Source organism: Micropterus salmoides, unplaced genomic scaffold (genome assembly GCF_014851395.1).
Source record: "Micropterus salmoides isolate LMB-PRFRI ecotype aquatic unplaced genomic scaffold, ASM1485139v1 Ms_hic_scaffold_3, whole genome shotgun sequence".
Classification (NCBI taxonomy): domain Eukaryota; kingdom Metazoa; phylum Chordata; class Actinopteri; order Centrarchiformes; family Centrarchidae; genus Micropterus; species Micropterus salmoides.
This window is the reverse complement of record NW_024042261.1, coordinates 4,144,105-4,164,052: the sequence shown is the minus strand read 5'-3', so window position 1 is coordinate 4,164,052 and position 19,948 is coordinate 4,144,105. Positions and strand designations below refer to the sequence as shown.

General features: G+C 42.7%; 1 protein-coding gene across 1 annotated transcript in view; it reads left to right on the top strand.

Annotated features, from left to right (window-relative positions):
* Positions 1-19,948, top strand: part of akap1b (A kinase (PRKA) anchor protein 1b) — a 65,624-nt gene that overhangs the window by 3,611 nt on the left and 42,065 nt on the right. The window contains exon 2 of the mRNA XM_038692388.1: positions 7,222-8,819. Within this exon, the coding sequence (XP_038548316.1) occupies positions 7,247-8,819 (1,573 nt within the window). The 5' untranslated portion in view covers positions 7,222-7,246. The remainder of the gene's footprint in view (positions 1-7,221; positions 8,820-19,948) is intronic.

The following is a 19,948-nucleotide window of genomic DNA, read 5'->3' as shown; positions in this document are numbered from 1 at the left end:
TTATTAAATACTGTAAGTCAACTTACTCCCCAGACTCATAAACCCAGTGTAACGTTAACTAAATAAAACTGTGACGTTGCATAATCAACAATAAACCTGTCTGTTTTTAACTTAACAGAGCACAACAATGCAGCCTAATGTACAAAGCGCATACAATTAATGGCAACTTATAAACTACTGTAAGTCAACAAACCTATCTAAAGTTAACTGATTAAAACTGTAAAGTCAAATGGTCAACAATAAAGCTGTAACTTTTTGTTTTTAACTTGCAGAGCACAATGTGCAATGCAATCACTGACAGCTTAAACTACTGTAAGTCAACACACCCTGCAGACTCTCAAACCAGTGTAATGTTATAACTAAATAAAAATGTAAGGCTACATGATCAACAATAAACCTGTAACCTCTTTCCAGCCAACGGCAATAATTAATTAACGTGATGGCAGCCAGCGGGACGTGAATGATTACGTCAATCGACTACCACAAGTTTGGCAAGCAAACAAACGCTCATTCATCTTTTCATAACGAACGACAGTCGGAGTTAACCTCCCGTAGGTCGTAGCTAAAACAAGAAGCAAGCTAACGTTAGATGGCCAATGCTGAGCTAAACATGTTTACTAACCACAGGTTACTAACCTGTTTTGGGCCTTGTTGTATGAAGTTTTAAAGCCAAAGTTTATGATGAATGGCTCAGCAGCTGCCGGTGTTTGTTGTCCTCTGGCACTTGTGGCCGCGCGCAGCTGATACTATGTGTTATGTAGGCAGGTTATAAGTAACAGAGTGAAGGAATAACAGCACACTCAGTTTCCTAAAAAATAAACATTGTTCATGAGTCCCGCACCTCGAGACAGAGTTGAGTCTGAAGTCTTTTGAGGACGAGTCTCAAGTCGAGTCTGAAGTCACTGTGTGTGCTTAAGTCGCACTCGAGTCCGAGTTTCTAACTCGAGTCCCCATCTCTGGTCATTTGTCATGTCAATTACATGACTTAAATAATAATAAAAACAGCCTAATCACTTCTCCTCCTAACATACCAGACTTCATAACCCTCCCGTTTTTTACTGCCCTCTCTCGGGTCACAGGTGTGTGTGTGTGTGTGTGTGTGTGTGCGCGCGCACGCATGCAGAGTTCGACAGCGTAACCTTCTGGTGCATTGTCGTCAGACGCAGACCGCATAAAGTCTCTAATGAAGGGCAGCTCTACAATTCGGCGTACACGTAATCCCCACCCACATAAAATCACCCTTAAATTGGGCTTCTGATGAATCGTGTGAATCAGTGACAACAAACTAGAATTTCCCATGTACAGTCAACTGGATTGTTTAGATCTCAAATGTAACTAACCAATTATTCCACTTATAGTTGGTGACGTTAAATCATATCTCTGTGTTTTGTATGATTTGACCAGCCATTGGGGGACGGAGTCGTTGTCAGCTCACATAGTGTGAACACCACAACAACTTCAAGACTCTCGTCACAAGACAGAAAGTTGTGTAGTCTGAACAGCACGGCAATCTGCTGAAACTGAAAGTCTTGTAGTCTGCACAAGCCTTAAGTGACTGTATCCTCTGTCACCTTAGTATAGAGTGAGTTAGTCAGTTTGACGAGTGTACTTGGGCTGCTCTGTACTTGGGCTGCTCTGTAGCCATTGTGCATGCTGATTAAGTTGCCTTTGCTCATTATATGGTCTGACCAGTCCCTTATCTGAACGCCAAGGTCAGTCCTAAATCTTGACTCTAAGGCCAGGAAAAGCACCGATCAACACTGTATGTCTGGCTGCTTCTAACCTCTACTGCAACCTTGTTCAAGGTGAATATAGTGTGGGCCACCATTTCATAGACCTGTGTACATACAGACTCATCAGTACCTTTTTTCTGTTTTAGTTTTGAGGTTTTAGCGAGCACCAAAGGAAAATCACCAGTGCCAAAATAAGGATTGAAATATTCTCTGAATGTGTTTTAATAGCACTGTTAGAACTGTTGAGCAGGCACAACATAAACTTAAATACGAGGTCTCTCCTAAATACGTCTCCTCCCGTTCAGTCACTGTATTTTACACATGCAGCTGACACTACATTTAGAAACCAACTGCTGCGTTGGTTTGACTACGCCTGAACGCTCCCCGGTGAAGCTAGCGCTAGTGGGAAAGAGGGCTTCCTGCGATTTCTCACAATATAAAAGCCTTGGGGAGGGGGGTCATTCATGCAACAATTGTGATTCTTCTAAGATTCTGAATTGATTATTAGGGCCCGAGTATGAAACATATGAGGTCCCTATTGAAACTGCAAAGTAATCTTGTTTTTGGGGGCCTAAACATGCTTAAAAACTCACCAAACCTTGTCAAGTGGCGAATAATTACATATTTTATGGGTCCTGCACATGGGCATGACAAAATGGCTCGCTAGCGCCACCCGCCACCTGCACCTCAAGGACCCATAACCCAAATTTAATTTTTCACCATTTACAAGGTGCGTACTTTAACAAACTCCTCCTAGAGAATTAATCTGATAGTGTTGTGTTGTTCAAAGAATGTTTCGTTCATTTGATTGACTTAATCTTGTATATGACTCAGGTGGAACGAGTAGTCTCAGTGAGTAATGCGTTCATTTTCACGCATGCAAACTCATCAAACTATTACATTAACTTTACGGTTTTTCACAGATGAGAAGGGCAGAACTATGGTAAAACAACAGATCTGGCATTTGATAAAACAAACTGCTGTACACAGCCTTGCAGAGGGCACACATCCAACTAATGACGGATGTTTTATTACCTGGAAAAATGCAGACGTATATTGTAGCTACTCATTCATTACCGACACTCACACAAAAGACATAGGCCTAGCCTACCAGTTTTTCTCCTTGAAGCACAAACGTCCCATTGTTCATGAAAATTGCCTTTCTTCTCGTCTTGGACATTTTGGGAATTTGTATACATTTCTCATTTCCACTTGTTAAAAAAACAGTAAAACGGAGGTGTGGAAACACAGCAGTCTAGTGGCGGGATGCCGTCACAAAATCGACATGCATTGTGGGAGATGTAGTTTATTGTTCATGTACGCTTTAAAGCAGCATAAACTTTTATTTTAGGACAATCATGAATCTTTTAAGCTTTTGCGGGCCACATAAAATGAAGTGGCAGGCCAGATTTGGCCTTGTTAGACACGTGTCCTAGAGAATTAGTCCGTGCAACTTGGAGTTTTTGCTGTACAGTCTGAGGTCTCCCCCGTCAGTAATTCTTTAACTTGCTACATTTTCCTCCTTGTTTGGAGTTTGGACACATGATGTATATGTTTGTACCGCTACTCAGGCACCAACGGCGGCGTCGGGTCATTTTTTTGACTGTAGCCCTCAATGTAACTCAACAACAGCAACAAAAATATTTTCCATGTTAATATGCAACGGATAAGAGCAACGGATAAGAGCTAAGGGAAAGGGCGGAGACTACTCGCAATAATATTGCTACATTTTCTTTGAAGTTCATGTAACATGACCCCCTGCCATTACTCAGCCTGCCTGCGGGTAAGCACCAGAGGAGAGAGAGAGAGAAAGGGAGAGCGCAATGCTCACAGCTTCAGGGCTTGTCCGCAACTTCTGAATTGTCTCTAGCAAAATTGTAATCAATACATTTAAATATAAATGTTGTCGTTCAGTGTCTAGTCAATGTATTAATACAAATGGTTGACAGTCGCTGCAAAGTAGTGAGACAGTATCATGACACCTGACCGTGACACAGACACCTGACTCTGTGTGCTGCTGTCTCTGTCCCCCTCGCTGTGATACACTAGTGTTTCACTGTCTCCAGGATGCTTCATTCCCTATAATGCGGCTGTGAGCTGCACTTTAAAAGTGAACATTTGTGTGGAATCGTAGTGATATTTCTGTCTGATCACAAGTGTTTTCAGTTTAAGATGGTGCTACCCACATTTGAAGTCAATCGGGTTAAAGCTCTAGGAGGAGTTAGTTGAAGTATGGAGCTTGTAAACGGGGAAAGGTCTTGTAAACATTTAAAAATGGCCGACTTCCTGTTGGGTTTAGGGTATGGCTCTTTTTTTTTTAGGTCTAGAGATGATACATCGGCCCCCCCACGTTTTATACAGCTAGGCATATGGCAGTTGAAATCTTGCAGGGGGCGCTATTGAGCAAAATTTCCACAACCACGCCCCCAAGCCGTATCAGACAATAAAAAACAATACTTTTGACATGCATGCCAAGTTTGAGGTTTTGAACATTCCTAGCCATGGTGAAGGGTAAAAAGCCTTTAGGGGGCGCTATACAGACAACGTGCAATCCAAAGTCCCACAAATGACATCAAATACAAATATTACCAATTCGAGTGTAAAGTTTTGTGGCTCTTTGAGCATCGTAAAGGCCTCAAACACCTGTTGTAAATATTGAAAATGATGCAGGAAGTGCAAAATGGCTGACTTCCTGTTAAGCAAAATCTCATAAAAAAAAAAAAAAAGCTGATATGCGGTCTTTGTAATAAGAGCAATAATCCCCACCGAATGTCATGACGATCAAAGAAACTTTTTCCAAAACACATTATTTGTTTAGGGGTGCTGTAGAGCCCCCTGGCCTCACCCCAACCCAGTCACTGCAGAACATTGGATCTCCCACCAGTCCTGAGGTGTGTGGAAATTTTCGTGAGGATTTTTTATTTATGGTGAAACATCAAAATTCAACGCCATGCTGTTTGAGCAATCAAAAAACCATATCAGCCAATATAAAACAACCGTTTTGATGAGCATGCAAGTCTTGTGAGGGTTTGACTATCCCTGGCCATGTGACTGCTAAAAAGGCTTTAGGGGTGCGCTATAGAGCAAATGTACAAACCTCAGCCTTAAAAATGACATCAAATCGAAATATTACCAGTTTGAGTCAGGCTGCAAAATTTTGTGTCTCTTTGAGCATTTTTAAAGGCCTCAAATATCTGTTTTTATCTGTTGAAACAAGGTAGTGTGATCCAAATCAAAGCCGCTTCAGACTGCGACCGTAATCTAGCAGATGGTATGAGTTACTCTCGAGTCCACAACATCATTGTTCCACATCTTACCATCAGGACTGAACGCTGAACTGTTGCCGGTGTTCTGACGATCTATGCTGCCTTGCCGAAAAATGCTACCATAGCGCAAATCGATAGACTGGACGCTACTCGGCCCTGCTCCGTTTTCCATTGCAGACAGTACCCAGAGATAGTACGTAGCTGGTCGTCATAGCGACGCCACACACAGGCTTCCCCCTCCGCGCTCTTCAACTCCGAAAATATTCAAGCACATTTTGTTCCGCCATCACTTCTCGTAAAACTGTCTATATTATAATAAACTGTACATATAATATAGAAATATTGAAATCTACACAGCTGATTTCTCACCTCAAAACTTCTCAGAAGTGGATTTAGTGATGAAATTCCATACGAAAACTGTAAAATATAAAACTTTCTGTTACTCGCCTCTGTCTGGTGCAGCAATGATGATGCAGTGAATAGTGAATATTCTCTCTGACCAATCAGCAGTCTGTCTGTTTTCACGTTACATTTTAGTTTCCCTCAGCTCGCTTGGAACCTCGACGGAGGTGAGGTGATATGAAAAAAAGTACCTGGAAGCAGGTACAGGTGCAACATTTCGCTCCCGTTTCAGCTCATGTTCAAAACTTTGCACATTTAGAATGTCTACAACATATCTGTTTTCTGAAATGTCGAGAAAAAAAGTCATTATCAGACTAATGTCGTCATTTAATGAGATGTCTAACTGCCCTTTACTCTGCTGTGCATTACATTATTGATCCGCTGGTCGGAACAAACAAATCCACACGTTAACTTCAGCAGCTCTGATAAAGTTCAGCTCATAGTTCCAAACAGAGCACAGTTGCCCTTCAGTTTTTAGATGTTTATGTTGCAAAACTCTACCAGCGACGTTACCATTCGTCACATCTGTCTGGACTCACAGCTTGAGCGGGTCCAGCTGATTACCACCACAGCGTACGCCGGTATGTCAATCAGCTTGGCGGAGCTTTGGAGTCAATCTTATCAGTTGGTATTTCACTGCGTGAGAAAATTAATGTGTGCCTTGACAGCGTGCGAGATCTCGTCACACCCCTACTGATCACTCATCACAAAAAACTTGGTGGTTGTGTAGTTTTTGAAGCAGGGACGGATTCATGGTACACTAGCACTCCAGCAGCCCCCACACAATCCACGCCACAAGTAATGTAAACAAGACTATTGAAAATTATTACAATAACTTTAGTAAAACAGAACACGTCACTGGCAGCGCTCCCTCCGCACCGCCACGGGTCTCCACGTCTTTGCATAGACACCGCGCCCAGTTCGCTTTTGGTCTAAAAGCACCTTTAGAGGAGTGTCCCTGCTGGGCATAGAATTCATGGAGGAGTTTTCAGAAATGTATTTCAGACCGCTAAGCAATGAAAGTAATAGGAGTCTTCTAAACAGAGTCACTTTATATGAATGTAGGTCAGTGTGAGCTCTTATTAACACATTAACTGTGTTATTGTTATAACTAACTCTTACTATAAGACCGCTCTTTCGGTTACTGTTTAAAGTGGATGCCAGGACTCTGCCGCTGATTATGTATAGCAGGTGGGAGTGCCAGCACTCATAGGTCAAAAGTCCCCCCCCCCCCCCCCCCCCAACACACACACACACACACACACACACACACACAGACCTAAGAGCAGCTGCCAATGAAAGACGTATCTGGAAGCATGGCAGGATGTGATTGAGTCAATCCAGCCCATGTGATGCATTCCTCTTGGTGGTCTGGCCAGTCTGTTAAGGAAAGGCATGTGCAAATGGCCTTTTATTAAACTTGGACAGGGAGCCACCTTGTGTTAGGCAGTAGACCAGGAATTGAGTATGCAGAGGGCTGTTCCAGTGTCTGTAACATTCTTTGAGGTGTATATTTGACTTTGAGATGAAAGGGGTTGTCTTACTGATTTTCAGCAATGAATTATGATTTTATAATTAATAGTATATAGTTTGTGGCGGTCAGTGCTGATATTGTGTTGTTGCCACAAATAAATCAATGAATGGGGAAAAACTGCAGTGGAGTGCAGATTCTAGAGACTGTTTTTACGTCATCTTAGTTCTTATAGTGAGTTAGTTAAAATCACCTTAATATCATCTAGATCAGTTTTACTATGAATTGTATTCAATGTGAAACATCCCTCAACTAATACAAATCTATGTGTGTCTCTTGTAATGTTCAGGTGTAGCTGTTAGTGTCCTGAGGAAATGCCACTGAGGTTTCGCTCTGTTGTGCCCTACACTCTGCCCGGAGTTCTCGCACTGATCGGCTGGTGGTGGTACATCTCACGGAAGAAAGAGCGACTCATCAGTCATGACGGCCCAGAAGGGGCTACAACCGCTATGGCCCTAAGAACATCTCCCGCAGAGGGTAGCAACGGTTTAGTTGAGAAAGGCACTGTTTCCCCCACAAATGACACAGAAAGCCCCACCCACAGACCTCCAAAGGTCACAAACCAGAGAACAGAACATGAAAATATTTCCCAGGTCCATGTCCAGGACACGGAGTGTCCAGCGGTACCTTCACTGGAACACAGTTCTGATGAAGCTGCCCATCATATTGGCAGAATAATACTAGAGGAAGTCCATAAGTCCTCAGTCTTGAGTCTAACATCCCCTGGCAAAGAAGACAGCCTGCAGGTATCCTCAAATGACCATAAAGACCCTGCAGTGGTGACAGAGCTGGAGAAATGCCAAGTCAAAGATCTATCCTCTGCTTTAGAAGCCATAGTAGAAGGGGTCGTCTTGCCCTGCCAGTCTGGCAAAGTCACCTGCTCCCCCACAACTACACACCTTGCTGAGGAAGAGAGGCCTGAACCAGAGGGCGAAGTTGCAAAGCACCACAGTGTTGTTAATACACAAGATGAGATGGTTATGTGTGCAGTCACCCCAGCCAAAGTGCAGAGGGTGATGCCACCAGAGGCTGATTCTCTAGAGACACCCCCTTCAGCACAGGATTTCCACCAAGACATTCTAACCAGCACACCTACCTCCCCGGCCTCCACAGCCCTGACAAAGATCCAAGACTCCACCAACAGATCAGTGAGTCCAGAGGTTATCCAGATACACGGTGGCAGTGGAGAGGAGCAGGATCTTGAGCTTCTGGCAGCTGGACTCATTACTGAGGTCATCTCGGCAGCCACCCAGGAGGTCCTTGGTGTCACCAGCTGGCAGGTCACAGACAGCAGCCGGCCTAGCTGTAGTAGCAGCACACCACTGGGTAGTGGCAGACTATGCTCCCAACAGAAGCCAATCCCAGCAGCACAGCAGCACCACCATCTACTGATAAGCCCCTCTCAGATAGGCTGTGATTCTAGAGAGGCAACAGAGAAAGAAGAACAAGGGATGCCTAATGGATGCTCGTCTGTTTCAGTATGGGAGCCTGTTGAAATCAGTCCCAGTGTTCATCAGGCAAACAATGCACAGAGAGGCCATTGGCCAACACCATCACACCAAGCAGCACAAAGTACTCCTTTGATAAACATGAAATTGAAAGGTGATGAAGCTACCATGCTGGCAGAGGACTCCGCTTGCAGCACATGCCACTCTGAGGATGACATCGGCAGCCATGACCTCCAGAACAGCGTGTTTGACAACCTGGATGTGATCCAGGTGACAGACTTGTCAGCAAGAGAAGACACACAGGCACTGGTTGAGACCCCCACAGAGGCAACGGTTTTGGCTGTAATCGAACCCATGTGTGAGATAAAGAGGCTCAACGGAATGGGTCTGAGGAATGGAGCTCATGGGACATGTGAGGTGGAGACGGACCAGTCTGGAGGTGAGGTCAATATGTTTAAAACCCTTTAGGAGTTTTAATTTTTTTTATTTGCTGTACCGATACATCTAACAAAGATAAACTGAAAACAGCAATACTACACACCATACACTATGTGTGTACCTTTGTGTTTTTAGCAATTGCTAATTTGCAACACCTTTCCCTAGAAGGGCTTTTAAAGAAATAAAACAAATGGGGGGAAAAAAAAGAAAATACAATATGATGACATTACAATATAACACAAGATAAAATGCATAAATCAAAATACAATAAAAACATATAATGCTAACTACAGTAAACTAGATGTGAGTACACATTTGTTGCTGAACTAACCAGGACTTGGCCTCTCTTTTAAGTGTTTAGGTAGCAAGTTCCAAGACTTTGCTCCTTTCACAGAAAAGGACGAGCAAAAGAAGTTTTGCAAAATGAAACTTTACAATTGCCATTTGTAGCTGCTCTGGTGGATCTGCTGCTACTCTGTAGTCTCTTAATGTACTTACATAGAGGCTGAGGAGCAAGTCCATTTATAGATTTAAATACAAGCTTTACATAATGAAAATCAATAAAGTTTGCAAAACTTAAAATCATGTATTTGCTTAAAATGCGACAGTGATGGTACCTGACTTGCTTTTTGACCAGAGTTTTCTTATCATCTTGAGCTATTTTAGCCTTTTTTAAAAATACTTTTGTTTTTGCCTTTTATATAGCCTATCACATTAAACCATGTTTTCTCAATCAAGCATATTAAAGGGTGCAAATGTAAACTTGCATATATGAATATAAAAAGGTAAATTTGAGATAAAACACTGTGATCTGATCAAACCGGTGTGCTCGGTGGCTCCTGGGGGTTAATCTGGTTATTAGTGGAAGTTGTAATTAGGAAGTGTTATTTAATATAGCCAGACTGATCTTTAAGGCCTATATTGATAATTAAGATTAAAATCTTCCAATAGTTATTTAGTAAACATTATCACCTCAGCAGGGCTTGCACTTTATCAGTACATCCAGTATTTCTTAGAAAACAGTATTGTGTTGGAAATGTTCATTAGGGTGCTTAACTTGAATTAGCTACCCCTGTATGTGGCCAATGTGTAATTCTTGGCCCAGGACAGCATTTCACCTCCTCCTGTCCTCCCCTAGGCTGGCTGTTCACACCAGAAGCGCCTTTCTCTGTCTGTTAACAAGCATTTGTGCTCCTCTGCTCTTTCTAATCACACAAAGCTGATCTTTATTATAACCCCATGTGACACAAGATCTTGTCACGCCCCTAGTTGGTAACGCAATGAAAAGGAGGTAAAAAGAGGATATACAGAGTAACTCGTCCGGCAGGCTAAATCTGTTTTCAGGAAAGAAAGTTGTCACAGTGTGGAAAACAAGAGTTCGTCTATTGGTCCAACCCTAAATCAAATGGACATCTTTTAATGAACTTTTCTGCTGCAGCAACAGGGTGTTTATTGAAATCAAGTCTTGTCAAGGACCAACCAGGTATATACAGGAAGAAATAACGCCGTTTCATTTTATTTATATAGTGCCAATTCATAAATAGCCGCAAGCGGCGATTTGCGGGTTCAAACCTTTTTTCGCAGTAGCGACTTCAAAATAATATCATACATGTGGTTTAACATTGTACTGAAACATATCCTGCAAGTTTTATAATGATTGGACAAGCATTTTCTGATCTATAGCTTCATTTGTGTAATTCCACATCCAGTTATTATGCATTTATAGCGCCTCCTAGTGGTCAATTTGAATGAGAGTGCAGTGTATGTGTGAGGTCCTTATGTAGACATATCCTTGAAGTTTTTTGTGTTGATTGGACAAACAATTTGTATTTTGTAGCCTGATTTGCGTTTTATCACCTGCAGTTTGTTTGCATTTATAGCGTCCCCAGGTGTTCAATTTAAATGGAACTTTCAGGGCATGTTTCATTTACTTATGAGGACACATCCTGAGAGATTTGTGTTGACTGGAGAATGAATATGGGATTTATAGTGTAATTTGTGTAATGCTAAGCACCTTTCTTGCGCTTATAGTGGCCCCTAGGGACATCAAACTGTCCAGGTATATCTGGGGCACCTATCTGAACATATCCTGTGAGTTTTGTGATGATCGGCCCTATGGTTGCTGATTTGTGTTCATTTATGTCCAGAGCCACGCCCCTTTGGACGTTTATTGGTCCATATCTTGAAAAGTAATTGAGATATCGACATGCTTTATACAACTTTTAATAGGCTTGATCCAGTGATGATCCACTGAAAATTTGGTGGCAATCAGAGCTACGGTCTAGGAGGAGATGTCATTGTAGCAAAGTGTCATTTCTTCAGTGTTGTAACATGAAAAGATATATACAATCAAATATTTACAAAAATATAAAGGATGTACTCACTTTTGATAGATACTGTAAGTGGCATCAATTTGAGAGAGGTCCAACAGCAGACATCCACTGTCAGGCTGGTCAGGACAGGAAATAACCATAAATAAACTGTTTTATTACGTCCCCCACAGGACATAACATGATGCATTCTCTCCGTCAAAATATCTACCGCTGTCAATATTGTACATCTAAATCACACAAATTACAGAATGTTACACGTGTGTAAGTTAGGTTATTTGTCGTTCTACATAGGTAACGTTAATAGTGGCTAGCGTTAGCTCCTGAAGTATTAGGGGCGGATATAGGGCCCGATTTACATCGGGCGGCTGTGGCTCAGGAGGTAGAGCGGGTTGGCCGTTAATCGGAAGGTCGGCGGTTCAATCCCTGGCTCCCCCTGGTTGCGTGTCGAAGTGTCCTTGGGCAAGATACTGAACCCCGATTTGCAGTGTATGAATGAATGTTAGTTTCCGTTTGAGCACTTAGGCTCAGTGTATGAATGTGTGTGACTGGTGAATGCAGATGTAGTGTAAAAGCGCTTAGAGTGGTCGAAAACACTAGAAAGGCGCTATACAAGTACGGAGCATTTCATTTTCATTACATACCGAATAAAGAGTACTAAATTGCATGTGCATTCTAAAATACTGCGAGCATTTACATTACATATTAGGATTTAGGATTTATTTCCTTTGGATTGCATAAACTGCTCATAGACTGTTATCTGTTATGGAAGATTTAATTGGACTTGGTCTTTTTATTTCACATACAAAGTGTTATTTACACATATTTGTGGATCCATTTCTACACACAAAAATGTTTTTACACATTTGCGGATCGCTTCCTGTCAATTTGCAGGTCACGTGACATTTGTAACTTGGTTTTTATACATTTGTGGAATTTTGTCCACTCTGTCCTGCTGAGATGTGTAAACAGAGATCTGTAAATTTGAGAGCAATTTACCAGCTACACCAGCAGGTGGGAACAGCAACATTCTCTCCCATGAATTGACAGGATATTCACGGCACTAGTTAGCATCATCCTCATCTGTAGAGACAACAAGGAAAAGGACTGTAGCCTTGTTTCAACCAACAGTGGAAAAATAAAGTGGAGAATCTTCTTTTAACTCAACACTCGTGATTCAGGATCGGGTTCATCCTTGTCACCTCCAAGGTAAGTCTGCTGTGCAGTTTCCTAACTTTGTGTCTCCTGTGGTGAGTTAGCTGTGTAACGTAAGCCTGCGTTACATAACAAGCTCATATTAAATCATTTAGTTCACCTGGAGAGATTTTATGATTTTCACAATAATTGGTTATTCCCACTACAACTGGAGCTAGCATACCAATCTCTTTATATAGCCTCCATTTACCGCTGTCTGATGGATCAGGTTACGTTTAGGTATATATGATAAAATCAGTAGGCTAGGACAGTTTGACTGATCAGTGCAGGATGATCATTATTTTAGTGACAAACACAGTGCAGCGACATCATGGTTTGCTGTCATATGATTATGGATTGGCGTGAAGAGGATTTCCTACAATAAATCGCTGAGCCTTTCTCTGTTTCCCCATTTTCTCAGCAGCACCTTGGCCTCCTCCTGTCTGAGCTGCTACTGGACTCCCAGCCTGCAGCACTGCTTTCTGAGCTACTTCTGCTGGCCCACTGGACTCTACTACATCTAAACCTTTCTGTACAAGTGTACATAGTTTACTATTGAATGCTTTTTCCCTGAAATAGTGTCTGTAGTATGCAGTCTTGTATTAGGCTACTACTGAAGTTTGAAGCAAAGAAAGCTTTGTAAAAGCATATGAAAAGCAGAAATATTCTGTGTTCTATAAAATCCCTTTTAGGAATACTACATTTCAATAAAGTTATAGCATATTTTGATGTGAAATGATAGCATACTTCGTTCTGAAATTATTAAAGCGTTGAATATTTATTGAGATTGTACTTTTTCACCACAAATAAAGGTGAAATGAAATCAGTACAACCAGTTTTTCTTTCTCCTCACTTTAATGTCCAAAACAATGGGAGATGAAACTTGGTGCAGCATATAGACATACTAACAGGACAAAGTATATTTATTCTGTTTCCTAAGTTGCATGGCAGTCAGTCTTTTTTTGTGGTTTACCCAGATCTTTAGTTGTTCACAGCAGTGGTTCTTTTTATCACATCAAGACCCCCTTAACTGACACAAATTAGACCACAGATCTCATTTGATAGGATTTTGTCCCAGACTTTTTGCTTTTTGATGTTTTGTGACAAATATATGAAACCCATGACCAAAACGGTCATACATTCTGTCATTGTGTTACTTATGGATGGAATTTTAGTGAAGCAAATGGCTATACAAAAGCTGCCGAGGCAGATGGCACCAAATTTTGCTTGCCCGCCGAGAGTGGCATTCCCCTACAAATAGTGCTTTTAAACGCTATAATATTCTTTGTGGGGTTAATCAATGGTGATAACTAGCATTTCTTGAGATTCAGCAAAAATATGTGGTGATGATTTGATTTGATCAGTGTTTGAAAAGGACCTTAAGAGGTGGATGTATTATTCGTCAGAACAGATGATGTAGGCTACCTGCCAAGATTTGCATCCATGTTTTTCACGTATTTTTTTCCTAACCCTCCCACGAAGCACTCAGATGTTATTTACAGAAACCCAACAGGATTTGTAACAATACAGTAATTGTAGCAGAGGGTGTTGAGCAGGAACATGAGAGCAGCAGGTGACCCGCAACCACAGATCCAGACTCCACAGCTCCAGAGCTAGAAACGCCTGCAGAAAGTCACCGAAGGAGAGAGAAGTGTACTGTCTAGACCAGCTCTATATGAAAAATGCAATGAGATAACTATGGCGTTTTTTGGTCATCCTCTGCTGGGCCTTCTTGATGATGGTGTCTGTGTTGGGCTCCCACTTCACGTCCTGGGATATAGTGGAACCCAGAAACCTGAAGGATTCCACAGCAGACACAGGACTGTTGAGTATGGTGATGGGGCTCCTCCTGAAGTCCACGATCATCTCCACAGTTTTAAGCTTGTTAAGCTCCAGGTTGTTCTGACCGCACCAGAGAGCCAGCTGATCAACCTCCCGTCTGTAGGCCGCCTCGTCACCGTCCCGGATGAGGCCGATGACCGTTGTGTCGTCAGCGAACTTCAGGAGTTTGACAGATGGGCCCCCTGAGGTGCAGTCGTTGGTGTAGAGGGAGAAGAGCAGTGGGGAGAGCACACACCCCTGGGGGCGCCAGTGCTGATAGTCTGGGTGCTGGATGTGATGTTCCCCAGCCTCACCTGCTGACTCCTGTCAGTCAGGAAGTTTGTGATCCACTGACAGGTGGAGGCTGGCACAGTGAGCTGGGTGAGTTTGGTGCTGAGGATGTCCAGGATGATGGTGTCAAACGCCGAGGTGAAGTCCACGAACAGGATCCTTGCATATGTCCCTGGAGAGTCGAGGTGTTGTAGGATGTGATGCAGACCCAAGTTCACAGCATCATCCACTGACCTGTTAGCCCTGTAGGCAAACTGCAGGGGGTCCAACAGGGGGCCTGTAACGTCCTTCAGGTGGGCCAACCAGTCTTTCAAAGGACTTCATGACTACAGATGTCAGGGCGACGGGCCTGTAGTCATTTAGTCCAGAGATGGAGGGTTTTTTTGGGACCGGGATGACTGTGGAGCGTTTGAAGCAGGAGGGAACTTAACACAACTACAGTGATCTGTTGAAGATCTGAGTGAAGATGGGGGCCAGCTGGTCTGCACAGATTTTCAGGCACGATGGTGAGACACCGTCGGGGCCAGGAGCCTTCCTGATCTTCTGCCTTTGGAAGAAGTGGCTCACGTCCTCTTCACAGATCTTGAGTGCAGGTGAGAAGTCAGAGGGGGAAGGTGACTGTTTGAAGATGGTGTTGGAGTGGGGGAGAGGTGTGACTCTGGGCTTTTCAAACCTACAGTAGAAACCATTCAGCTTGTCTGCCAGTTGTTGAGTACCAGCAGTGTTGGGGGATGGTCTCTTGTAGTTTGTGAGTGTCCGTAGGCTTCTCCACACTGACGCAGGGTCGTTGGCTGCAAAGCTGTTATTTAGCTTTAGTCGGCGTGTTCCTGGCCTGGTTGTACAAGACTCTGTCCCCACTTCTGAAGGCCTCCTCCTTGGTCTGACAAAGCTGCCTGAGTTTTGCTGTGAACCAGGGTTTTTGGTTGTTGTATGTGTGGAAGGCTTTAGTCTGCACACATGTCCTCACAAAAACTGATGTAAGATGTCACAGTGTCAGTTTGTCCAGGTCAGTGGCTGCAGCTTCAAAAACACTCCAGTCAGTGCAGTCAAAGCAGGCCTGTAACACCAGCTTTGACTCGTTGGTCCATCTTTTCACAGACTTTACAACAGGTGTGTCAGGATAACATGAACCAGACAGTGATCAGAGAGTCCTAAGGCAGCACGGGGAACTGAGCGATAGGCGTCCTTTAATGTTGTGCAGCAGTGGTCCAGTGTGTTTGTGTCCCTGGTGGGACACTTAATATGCTGTCTGTACTTTGGGAGTTCATGGCTGAGGTTTGCTTTGTTAAAGTCCCCAAGAACAATGAGCAGGGAGTCTGGATGTTTTTTCTCCACGTTGGTTATCTGGTCAGCCAGGTGTAGTAACGCCTCACTAACACAGGCCTGAGGTGGAATGTAAACAGCGACCAGAACAAACGAGGAAAACTCCTGCGGTGAATAAAACGGTTTACAGTTTATAAATAATGTCTCTAAGTGAGGCCTGCATGATTTCTTCAACACTGTGACATCTGTGCACCAACCTTCGTTTATATAGAAACAGAGTCCGTCTCCCGGTGTTTTTCCCCGTGAGCTCCCTTTCACGATCCGCGCGGATGAGATTAAATCCCGATAGGTGAAGTGCGCTGTCCGGGATGCGCTCGGTGAGCCAGGATTCAGTGAAACAGAGGGCAGCAGATCTGCAGAAGTCCGAGTTGGTTCTGTTGAGGCATCAGTTCGTCCATTTTGTTGGCCACAGAGCACACATTCGGCAGGTGGATTGAAGGGAGCGCAGTGCGAAATCCCCGCTGTCTCAGTTTAACCAGCGCGCGCTTTACCCTGCAACGTTTCCGAAGGATCCCAAACAGAGCTGCTGCTCCTCCTACTAATAACTCCAGGAAAGTTCCAGGGTCAATGAAGAGCGGTGGAATAGTATGAGCAGTAGAAAGTCCAATGTTTATGAGCTCTTCTCTGGTAAAAGTTACCAGAGAGGGACGGCAGCAAACAGCGTTAATTAACAAAAACACAAAAAACACTACAGAGCGTAATCCCGAGGCGGCCGTCTGCGGCGCCATCTTGGATGATAAGATGTACAAATATTGATAGTGGTAGATATTTTGTTGGAACGTGCCAAGACCCATGCATTCAGACTTTTAAAAATTGTTTTGCATAATGCAAATCAGTCACTGCTGCCGACTCCTTTTCTGTGTAATTTGTGTGTGAAAGTATTATTACAGTAGGCTACTAACTTTTGTCTCCATTAATTTGTAAAAAGTGGATATTTACAAAATTATCGATACAGGTATAGGCTACATGTTGTATTACATATGTGTTAATTTTTACAGATTTTACAGTTTGATATTCCACAAGCTGTAGTCCATATAGTCCTGCAGGTTTCTAGTTACAGAGGGTTAAGAGGGGTCTGCGTTCCTATGGAAGCAGTAAAATCATGCATCTGTGGGGGTCACTAATACATTTACCTACAACCATTATTTTTAATCATATATGTATTTTCATTGAAATTATTTACATTAATAAGATGAACAGGCTAAAATAAAAGCATTTTCCAAATGAACTATGCTGTGCACCCATGAATGTCATTATGACATGATTAATAATTAATATAATACCATAAAGGGCAGGATTGCGGTCTCTCCTTGAGCAGTAGTCTGCTAGTTTCCAGTTACAATGTTGTAATTAAATCTAAACCAATGACAAAATCCCTTCCCCTATAAGTGTCTACATGATTAAACTTTATAATTTTTAAATGCGTTTCCTGTCAGGTCGCACGCTTTTATTTTGTATTTTTTGCATGTATTTCCTGGCCCGACAGGAGGTCTGCCGCAGAAGTGGCCTGAAAGTGGAGGTCTGTAGTTGAATCCTCTTGGTCAATTTTGATTATAGGCAGTGCTTGGGGTGGGCCAGCAGTACTTCTACAGTTTTAGTCTTTAGCGTACCGGGACTTTTCTTGAGTACTGGGACTTCTCAGAATCTGCTGGTACTCTTCGTTGCCCTCTCCATATCAGGGTTTATGGCACTCTGTGCCGCTCACCTGTTCTCGCCTGCCTGCTAATCGCTATCGGGGGAGGCAGAGCAGGGAGAAGATTATAATAATAGAACAAATATTTCATAAATGTTCTCAATAAAAGTTTGACTGAATACCTTTGAATCACGAACAAATTAGCACTTTATTTAAAAAACACATTTATATTGTTGAGAAAAGAAAATAGATTTTACTTAATTTTATGTTAATTAATATTTGTTGGAATCTTTTTTTATCATAATAGTTTTGAATATTCAACCTCAGATTTGGGAAGTTATCCACTGTTTGGCATGAAGTGTTTGTTTTGACCATAAAGAAAAGTTTAAAACCACAATTAACCATCTGACCAACTTTCACACAGGAGCAAAAATCAGCGTTTAAACTTGAAAGAAATAATGGTTTGACTTTTATCCTGATAATTGATATCCATGATGGGAATTTTTTAGCCCTAAGTTCCAGCACCTCTTTTTACACTTCAAGCACTGATTATAGGTGGTGGCAGAAAATTTCATCAGAATACTTGAAATGTGTTTAATAGGGTACTCAAAATTTTCTGGGGGAAGGCCAAAAGACAGACCCTCCCATCATTCCACATTGAATGTTTCTTCAACAGTGTACAGCGCACAATCATCTTCTGTTTTTTTTCTTATGAAACCAGTATCGTGTTTCTTTATGTCTCGTGAGCTAAGTGTATATCGCACCCCTTATCTCAGTCCCTGTGTCCCCACCACTTTTCAACACAAAGTTACACGCTTATCCTCCATCTTTGTTAACCCCCGAACACAATTATCTTGCTTTAAACCCTGAACAGTAGTCCCACAGAGCTCTGGGTGCCCACTGATGCTAACAACAACAGTGGAACTGGAAATACACGGAAACTTGGTGCTGAGAAGCACCAGTGAAGATAAATCAACGTTATTCATTATATTTTATAAAAGCAGTTCATTCTGAGCTCCTCCTGCGGGTAAACGGCGTAGTTATGAGAGACCTAGACGTAATCCAGACAGACTACAGGTCTTTATATGTCCAAAAGCTGCTGTGCTGCTTCCGGCTCAGCTGTCTGTTGGCCGGCAGACATTCGTTCCCTCTGCTCTGCCTGTTCCTCTCCAAACAATGCTCTGAAGCTGCTGGTTCACGTCACCTAAGGACACATTCATACAAATTAGGGTTATAGTCACTGCGCCATCTACTGGCAACAGGAAATAAGCCTTGTGTGACAATCACCATTTGATATACATTTTCATGATGTGGTCCACGCTTGATATACTGGATTGCAGGGGCGTTGCCAGGCTCTTGAAACATTGAGGACTTCTTTAATGTTTTCAAACCCCCCTCGCCTCCTGTTGATAAACTTTTCTCATTTAATTTCATCCCTGCTGAATCAACACACATGTAGGCATGACTGAAGTAAAGTCTTTAAATGTGCATGTGGCACCTTTTCACCTCAATGATTAATTTCAATTCAATTATAAACCCTGCACTTTATTAGCTCCTGTTTCAGCAGGTCTTCTGCTCATGTTGAAAACTTTCTGCACATTCAAAATCCCTCTCACATATCTGTGTTCTCTGACATTTGCAGAATAACTTGGTAAGTCGTAATATTACGAGAATAAATTTGAAATATAGACACAGAGCCCGTCTGGGACTGTACTCGATGAGACAAGTGTTCTTCATCAGAGGTAGAAAACTGAAAAAACGCTCCACAAATTCACACAAATGTTAACAGTAGCACCTCTGATAGTGCAGCTCACAGCCACTTCAGAGGGAAGCATCCTGTAGCAGAGAGACAGAGCAAAGCTGTCTCTAAGGCCCCATCCACACTACTGTGTTTTCAAATTAATGCGTTGCCGTTTACTTTGCAACAACTCCCAGTCTGTTTTCTGACACCACACTCCCGTGTTACAGTCAGTAACAGTCCCAGCTCGTTATTGATCTATGCAACAAAAAAAACCTGGTCTGATGCTTAGTCTGTATTTATTTATTCTTTTGCCAAATCTTCTGTAACTACGGAATAGACCATCTGGTTCATGTTTACACTGGCACGCGCATGCCCAGTGCACCTGAACGGGTCCTAGCTGTGTGTTTTCAGTCGTTTTAATGTAGACGGAGATCAACTCGGAAATGCTGGTGTGGAGCGACAGGAGTTGCCCCAAGTTGCCGTGAGGTGTCATGTCATTATCTCCCCAATTTGTGGCAGACTGTTAAACGTTTGAATAGCAAATGCATTGACTAGACACTGATGACAATATTTATATTTAAATGTTTACATTAATATTTTGCTAGGGGCAATTCAGTAGTCACTGACAAGCTCTGAATTTCTAACCAATGGGCCCTCTCACTCGCACGCTCTTTGTAAAGTTGCTTTACACTGAAACAAAAGATCAGGGGCAGGGGAGAAACAGTAGCTGAGAGTCCAGAGTGTGGGAGGCTGAGCCGAACAGGAGCAAGAGCAGAATCCAGGAATAGTTTAGCCGG